Source organism: Littorina saxatilis, linkage group LG9, assembly GCF_037325665.1.
Source record: "Littorina saxatilis isolate snail1 linkage group LG9, US_GU_Lsax_2.0, whole genome shotgun sequence".
In the NCBI taxonomy this organism is placed as follows: domain Eukaryota; kingdom Metazoa; phylum Mollusca; class Gastropoda; order Littorinimorpha; family Littorinidae; genus Littorina; species Littorina saxatilis.
Genome location: NC_090253.1, coordinates 58490602 through 58500122, shown reverse-complemented (window position 1 = coordinate 58500122; position 9521 = coordinate 58490602). Strand labels below are relative to the sequence as shown.

The 9521-nt window shown below is 44.3% G+C and overlaps 1 protein-coding gene across 1 annotated transcript in view; it reads right to left on the bottom strand.

The window, feature by feature from the left end:
• LOC138977293 (G-protein coupled receptor GRL101-like) overlaps nt 1–4529 on the bottom strand; it is a 19641-nt gene extending 15112 nt beyond the window's left edge. Inside the window, exons 1-3 of the mRNA XM_070350193.1 lie at nt 4298–4529; nt 1253–1572; nt 230–408 (exon numbers count right to left, since the gene is read on the bottom strand). Coding sequence (XP_070206294.1) covers nt 230–408; nt 1253–1572; nt 4298–4529 — 731 coding nt within the window. The remainder of the gene's footprint in view (nt 1–229; nt 409–1252; nt 1573–4297) is intronic.
• Between the last annotated feature and the right edge of the window lie 4992 nt (nt 4530–9521).

Genomic DNA, 9521 nt, shown 5'->3' with positions numbered 1-9521 from the left:
TCTCACACACACACACACACTCACACACACGCATACACACGTCATCTGTCTCTCTCTTTCTCAGCCCCACCCCATTTCCATATTCACACACACACAAACAAACACAAACGCACAGAGCCTACTACCCCTCACACACACACACACACACACACACACAACACACAACACAACACACACACACACACACACACACACACAACACAACACACACACACACACACGCACGCACCTGTCGTCCAGTGTCAGATAACCTTGACCGCAGTGACCAGTGTAGAAACAGTCCGCCTCATCCTCCCCTCCCTCACACTCCCTCTCCACGTTACACCGGAAGTGATCAGCAAAGGCCGGCCACTCTGCCACCGTGCAGTTCCACAGGCCGCCATTGACACGCGATGGCTGACGGGATACCTGATACAGCGGAACCCCCAATTTAAGACTCTGTTGCGATGATAACCTAAGAAGGTTCCCGCAATGTATCGATCCTGATCCTGATCCTGACTCGTTTTCTTTTCAGACCGTGTTTTCTCAGACTTTCTGTTCATAACATCTGTAAATGTACCTCCTTTTTAAGACTCCCTCCTTTTTAAGACCTGATTTTCTCAGATATTTGGAATCTGGGGATATCATACTCAGGAACTCTCATGAAAAGTTTTATGAAGATTTGTCCAGTAGTTTTCTCGGAATCGCTCTACACACACACACACACACACACACACACACACACCGTTACACATAGGCTACATGAACGTCACCCCCATCTCGTTTCCCACTCTACGTTAAAACATTTAGTTAAAACTTGACTGAATGTACAAAGAAGAAATAAGCAGCAGAAAACAAAGACCTCAGCTTGTCTAATTGCAAAGAATTATATCATTCTATATCTTCTTTCCCAGACTGACTCAAACCCTGAGTTGAAAATAATCATTTTCCTCCCAGTGGAAAGCAAACCACAACTTAGTTTTGGCGCTACTAAGTTGTTTGTGTATTTAAGTGTTATCAGTGAGTGTGATCTGCACTTCCGACAGAATCACTGAGGTCCTTTACGTGTCACGGTGTCGACACAGGGGTGGGACATGGATACGTCTCTAAGGCATCATCTATACAATTAATCCGTATCGTCCCTGTCTGGATTCAAACTTGATACGACGATCAAAAAGGTCAGTGCTCTAACAACTCAAGGTGTGTGTTTTTCTTCTTTTTTTGTGGAAAACTTACCTTTAAATAAAGTACCTGAAATACAAGAGACATTTACCTTGTGAAAGGAGAAGAGAAGTTTGAATCCTGAGCTTTCGGCACTCGCGTCACTGACAAATCTGACGTACAGCACCCCAGCGTTGTACACCTCGTGTAAAGGGATATCACTGCCGCACGCTTGCCACACTAAGTTGTCTGTCGAATTGCCTTCCTTGTATAGCTCCAAAAAGTCGTGATGTGTACGATTACAATCATTGTAATGTGTGCGCAGAGAGCTGACGAGAGTCACATGGTACAAAGGGACTGAAATCTTCTTCCAGCTGTCCATGCCAGGAGGGTAGTGTTTTCCTGAGCTGTATCCCGGTGTTTGAATGAACCCTAAAACCACAGTCAATGAAAGTTACAACGCATACAAATCAGGATAGCAAATCCGGGGGCACAAGTCCGGGGGCACAAGTCCTCCGCAAAATGTTGATGAAAACAAGGAGAATGGAGTAATCTGGTGCAATCTGAGCCAAGAAACTTCCCCAAATACACCGTCTTAAATTTAATTTAAGAAGACTAATTTGGATCAAACCAAGGAAAATTGCCCGATCTGGTGCAACTAGAGCCAACAAATTATCCAACTACCTCCCAACACCGTCATCTTGAAGACAAAGGCCGGCTTATAGGGGGGTCCGGAGGCATGCCCCCCCCCCCCCCCCCCCCGGAAAATGTTGATAAAGACAGGGAAAATGGAGCAATTTGGTGCAATCTGAGCCATCATCTTTTCTTTATTTTCATTTTTTTTTTTTTTTGGCCAAGCACATCATTGTGGGGCTTTTAATCAATAACATGCATCCGTCTACAATGTATCATCATTCATCCTTCAACATCTATATATATATATGACTAGTGTCTGTCTGTCTGTCTGTCTGTCTGTGTGTCTGTCTGTTCGCGATGCACGGCCAAAGTTCTCGGTGGATCTTTTTTCAAATTTGGACACCGTATTCAGCTACACCCCGGACACAACCTCATCGATGAGATATTTCAACACGTGCTCTCAGCGCGCAGCGCTGTGCGCGCTGAACCGATTTTTGTTTTGTTACATTTAGTCAAGTTTTGACTAAATGTTTTAACATAGAGGGGGAATCGAAACGAGGGTCGTGGTGTATGTGTGTATGTGTGTGTGTGTGCGTGCGTGTAGAGCGATTCAGACCAAACTACTGGACCGATCTTTATGAAATTGTACATGAGAGTTCCTGGGATTGATATCCCCGAACGTGTTTTTTCTTTTTCGATAACTACCTTTGATGACGTCATATCCGGCTTTTTGTAAAAGTTGAGGCGGCACTGTCACACCCTCATTTTTTAACCAAATTGGTTGACATTTTGGTCAAGTAATCTTCGACGAAGCCCGGACTTCGGTATTGCATTTCAGCTTGGTGGTTTAAAATTAAATTAATGACTTTGGTCATTAAAAATCTGATAATTGTAAAAAAAAAATATTTTGTATAAAACGATTCAAATTTACGTTTATCTTATTCTCCATCATTTGCTGATTCCAAAAACATATAAATATGTTATATTTGGATTGAAAACAAGCTCTGAAAATTAAATATATAAAAATTATGATCAAAATTAAATTTTCGAAATCAATTTAAAAACACTTTCATCTTATTTCTTGTCGGTTCCTAATTCCAAAAACATATAGATATGATATGTTTGGATTAAAAACACGCTCAGAAAGTTAAAACGAAGAGAGATACAGAAAAGCGTGCTATCCTTCTCAGCGCAACTACTACCCCGCTCTTCTTGTCAATTTCACTTTGCTGCGTTGCATTGCGTTCAGTTTCATTCTGTGAGTTCGACAGCTACTTGACTAAATGTTGTATTTTCGCCTTACGCGACTTGTTGGCTCACGTAAGTGTAGCCTATGCGATGATAAACTTTGTCTGTCTGTGCGTGCGTGCGTGCGTGCGTGCGTGCGTATGTATGTATGTGTGTATGTCTGTGGTAGAAACTTTAACATTTCCGAGTCTATGGATTACGTCAGTCTCGGTCAAAAGTGTTCGACGTGTGTGATAGAAACTATTTGAAGACGTCACAGTATGACGTAAGAGGGTTAGACGTCACGCAAAGGAATTACTGAAAGTCTCGGTCATTGTTATTGTGAGCGGGCCGAGACTTCTTGGCAGATCCAGGGTCTCGCTTTCTTGCATAGTTTCACCTATGCTTACTGTGTGTGTGTGTGTGTGTGTGTGTGTGTGTGTGTGTGTGTGTGTGTGTGTGTGTGTGTGTGTGTGTGTGTGTGTGTGTGTGTGTGTGTGTGTGTGTGTGTGTGTGTGTGTGTGTGTGTGTGTATGTGTGACAGAGTGATTGAGTTTGTGTTACTGTTTGTCGATTTCTTACGTGAGCCTTGAAGGCTTCGCCTCTTGTTTTTGTTTTTGTTGTCGGGATCCACTACCAGTAACTCTTCCTTATCTTGTCCAGTGTTTTCAGCCGCGATTATCTCCCTTCCTCCGTGTGGCGTCAATCCATATTCCCGTTACTACGTTACTATTTTTAGAAGGTCACTGCACGTTACTATTTTTAGAAGGTCTCCAGTGTTTTGCGCGTTTATCTCCTTTCCTTCGCAGCCTGGTATTCGGCTCTACTTCTTCCCGGCGAAGCCGGTACCCGGCGAAGCGGGTATTCATTCTAGTAATAAATATGTAAATGGCAAGTATACAAGACATATATTAACAACATTAGGACATAACAGACAGACGGACATATAACATACCGTTCGCCTACAAGTAATGCCGTAACATGCAGATTACAATACTGATAAAAAGAAAGAAAGAGTGGGGTTTTTTTTTATTCTTTTATTTTTTTTTTTTTGGGGGGGGCTGGGGGGTGGAGGGTCCGGAAATCCCGGAAACACCCCCTTGATCCGCCCCTGCACTCACACACACACACACACACACACACACACACACAAACATACGCGCGCGCGCACACACACACGCACGCACACACACACACACACACACACACACACACACACACACACACACACACACACACACACACACACTTAGTCAATGCCTCTGGGCAGCCCACGGAAAGGCTTACCACTCACCCATGTTCGCTGTAATGTTTCCCATCTCCAAGGCGAGGTCAAACACTCGGACGTCAAAGGTCAGGTCAGCCAGGTGCCTCGGTTCTTCTAAAACCATCACAATTTCCAACCTGTTATTGGAACTAATGAACGTGTAGAACCATTCAGTGCAGTCCTCGATCTTCAAAGCGTCTACAGAATCTCTCACAAAAAAAGAGTTCTTCTCCGAACACCCTAACGGCGACGACTCCATTCTCTCGGTCGCCAAAGACAACCTTTTAGTGTTGCCAGCGGCTTGCAGAAACAGCGTGCATGACAAGGACGTTGAGACGTTTTCTATCTCCCACTCTGAAGTGTAGGTTAGCAGCGCTGATGAAAGGGAGAGCGTTAGTTGTCCCCGCTTGTGTAGACAGCCAGATATGCGTCGAGACACTCTGGACTGGGGTTTGCTCTTTGTAATGGTTGTCTCAATTATGGTTGTTGTGATGCCTGTTAACGAATTCCAAAATACAATTTACGAAAATAACTCTGTCAGTATTATCAGCTGTCTTGAGGAGTAGGTTCCCCTCAAAACTGCATACAGATTTCACAACATCCGGAACACTCCCCACGCTTCCGACGGGCTGTATCCGGCGATCGGCACGCACATCCAACTCCGATTTGTATGCCATGTAGCGCGCGCACAATATAATACTCTTTTCTTTCAAAAACAGCGTTCACGAGTTCATCGGAGTTCAGAATTTGTTGTGGAAATGATCGCTGGCACGTATCACAACGTGTTTTGATCGAGGTCACGTGGGTTTGGCTTGAGGACACGTGGTACGTATTAGGAAAACACACGTGCTCAGTGAAGACTTCCAGTCATCAGCAAGTCATCCTAGGCGATTCGTGGCTCCAATGATTATATTTCCGGAAGAAAATGGTATCATATCTAGCACACGCCGCATAACATTATACACATCGGAGTTAGTTTATCGTGCCGATCGCGGGATACAGCCCGTCGGAGGCCTGGGGAGTGTACGTTAGGATGTTGTGAAATCTGTCTGCAGTTTTGAGGGGCTCTTAATCCTCCAGGGCCCGTATGCATGAACTAGAAGTAAGAAACACTGGAAGTAGAGGCCTCTTTTCGAAGTGGGAACTCCCGAAGTCAACTTTCTAACACTGTTCACAATGCATGAACTGACTTGAACGCCAAAGTAGTGACAGCGAGAGTATTAAGGTCAAGGTCGGGGAAATTGGGGGAATCCCTACTAATACGCATGCGCACGTTTCTATCAACATGGCAGTCAACGAAAATGGCATGGCACGTGTGCCGCTCAAAAAAAACGTAGACACGGAGGGGCGTTCTGCACCTTTTTCAGATGGTGAAATTGCTGTACTCTTGACAGAAGTGTTTTACGAAAGAACGGTTATTCTGTCCAAATTTCAGAACAGTTAATTAGAAAAAAACACAGTAAACACCAAGTTTACAGAACAGTCTAACAGGCTGTTAAACATAAAGACGCTGTCAAGTGTCGCTCTCTCTCTCTCTCTCTCTCTCTCTCTCTCTCTCTCTCTCTCTCTCTCTCTCTCTCTCTCTCTCTCTCTCTCTCTCTCTCTCTCTCTCTGACGACACATGCACACACAGACAAACGTACACTCATGCACATACTGACACTATGACACAAGTGACACTGACGGCACACATAACTTGTGACACACACACACCACAGGCACTGCACACACACACACGCGCGCGCGCTTGCGCGCACACATATACACACACACACATGCACCCATACACGCACGCACACAGTCACAAACAAATAACCACACACTCACTCTCTCTCACTTTCTCTCATTCTCTCTCAATCTACACTCATACACACACTGAAACTATGATGACACAAGTGACACGTCACACACACACACACACTCACACACACATACACACACACACACACACACACACACACTCACCGTAGTGACACACATATACACACGCGCGTACAGTTGAAAGTCAAGACATGATATGATTTTTTCAAAGCATAGGAAGGTTTCTTTTGCAAATGAATAAAATTAACACAGAGGCAAAACCCGGTTTTTGCAGCCGGAATGCAATTGCGGATGCTTAAAAAGGAAAAGATTAATAAAAAAAATATATAGCTCCCGGCGGAACTTGAACCCGGAGCGAATGAACGAGAGTCCGGAACCGTTACCACTGCACTATGTTACTCGTGTAGAATAGAGGCATGATGAAAAAAGGCATTCTGAGTTATTCTGTCGTGCTGGTTTGAAAGCTCGCCACCTTCGCCGAATGACTCGAGCACGTTTTTTTCGGTCAGTAACTGATCGAACTGTCGCTTTTGAGTCACTCTGTTTTAAGCATTTCACCTAAATTAAACAAGAATGTCACAGTCCGTGTCTATGGTGCAAGGTAGGAGACCGTCTCATTGTAGCCAAGTTACGACAGTTGCTCGATTGACGCATTTCACGTCTTCGATATTGTGTCTGAGATCATTTCCCAATGAGCTGCCTTTAAAAACGGAATGTCCTGCAATTGTAGTATGCGCTGGAGGTTTCTTTTGGATGGGTAAGGACACTTGAGATGCGATATCGTCGTATACTTATGTCAAGCGAGAGGCCCTTGACATTGGAAGTGGGAACTTCGAAAGCAAAGTTGCCAGCTACTCGGTATGCACGAGCTAAATTGAACGCCGAAGTAGTGGCTTCGAGAGTTCTGAGGTCAAGGTCGAGAAAATTGGGGGAATCCCAATTAGTGCGCATGCGTTTGTAAACGGTAGGCTTGGTGACCAAAAGAAACAAATCTCATCGCGAGTTCGTAAATTAAATGGGCAAACGTTGATCGCGCTGTAGCTTTTACTATAATTGTTGTTTTTAACTGGTTGAACGAAAGCTGTGATGATTGTCCTTAAATAGAATGACTGTCTATAATAATGATTTCGTTGACCAGAATGTTGGGGACAATAAAAAAAAAGGTTGTTTATGTGGTAGCGAAGTCGGTTAACTTAAAACTCTTTTTGTAGTGTTTTTTTAATGATTGTGTATCGGTAAAACTGCTGGACAAAAATAGTTTGGTCAGAGCGAATGTTTGTGTTACTGGTAAATTTAAAAAGGCAGAACTCCATTTTTGGGGAATCAAGATATAAGGTGTAGTGAAAAGAAGATAAGTTCAGCGAATTTCATATTATTTGAGAAAATGTGTGTCCGAATTTTTAAAACAGAAAAATTGTTGTACTTAGGTGTTTGTAAATTACGTTTGTCCTCGTTAATTGTGAAGAGGATGTATGTTTATATAAAGTTCAAAGTCAAGATTGGATTTTTGTAGCCTACGTGCGTGTGTGCATGTGTATTAGACATAATACATAGACATAGAACACTTTATTATCTCAATTACGATAAACTCGGGTGTGGTGAATCACAATAAACAGCATAAAACGTAAGAACATGAATAAAATATCAAGGCGCAAATATAGTCAGCTCATCATAGTGTGGGGAGTGGGTACACACACACACACACACACACACACACACACACACACACACACACACACACACACACACACATACACACACACACACACACACCACACCGTCGAACACACACATAACGTCGAACACACACACACACACACACACACACACACACACACACACACACACACACACACACACCGTCGAACACACACACACCGTCGAACACACACACACCGTCGAACACACACACACCGTCGAACACACACATAACATCGAAAACACACACACACACACACACACACACACACACAAACACACACACAAACACACACACACAAACACACACAAACAAACACACACACACACAAACACACACACACACACACACGGCACGCGCGAACACGCAAACAAACGTATGAAGGAACAGACGCACAATTATACCCGCACGCACGCACACACAGGCAGACAGGCACTCGCACAAATACATACACACACACACACACACACACACACACACACACACACACACACACACACACACACACACACACACACACACACAGATAAAGCAATGACAAAAAAAATAGCAGAAACTTACACTTAAACACTCGAACACACACACACACACACACACACACACACACACACACACACACACACGCACACGAACACAAACACACGCACGCATGCACACAAACACACACACACACACACACACACTCACACATGCACACAACGACGCCCATTTTCATAGAAACACAGTAACCCCCTCGTATAAGCGGGAATGAAAGAGTGGTGGCCAATGACCCAGATCAACAAACAAAAGTCAAAGCTGGCAACTCAGGTTTGTATTCAGGGAAATTTGCACGAAATGCATGCAGAAGATACGACTTTTCCCTCTATTTTCTCTCTTTTGGAGCGTCAGCTCGGTTTGACATGAAAAACTGAAGAAAAGCCCTGCCTTTTTGCACTGAGAAACTGTGGAAGTAGCGTGTTTACTACTGGGTCTGGCTGTAGTACATTTACCCTCATTTACTTCCTCGTTAGCTTCCAAAGTAAACTCTTTTTTCGTCCCATGCATGCGAAAGTGAGGATGTACTTCCGATGTCACTCAAAACTTTAGAAGTAGTCGCAAAATACCCTGAGTTACTTCCTCGCTTTGCTTCGAGGTAAACCCTTTTTCCGGCCCATGCATACGAAAGTGAGGCAAGTACTTCCGATGTCACTCAAAACTTCGGGAGTTGTCGCGAACTTCTCCCATAAGCATACGGGCCCTGACCGCCAACAATCCTGACAGAGTTATTTCCGAAAAAAGTCTATTGAGAAGCGGAGTCCGCGGCGTCGAAAGATTATACCCCAGTTACACAGCGACGCCGCTTCTACTCCGTTGTAAAATTGTCGGAGAGAGTGGCCAGTCGTGGGCCAGACGTGGGAGAATCTCCATGAGCGTGGTTTGGTCTGGGTGGGATCTGCTAGGTCGCGAAGCTGCACGCTCTCCCTACGCTTATTTTGAACTGCACAAAACAAGCGTAGCCGGGTCGTGGCGCAGTACAGTCGTGATGTCGTTTTTTTTTATGGCCCCCGTCACACAGCTCTACGTTTTTTTAACGACCATGCCGATCACTCCGATCTAAAAAAAAAAAAGTTATCAAGTCGGGGCTCGCCGTCAAAATCCAGCACATGGCGAATACAAAAAACTACATCACGACTGTACACGACTACGCTTGTTTTGTGCAGTTCAACATAAGCGTGGGGAGAGCGTGCAAGC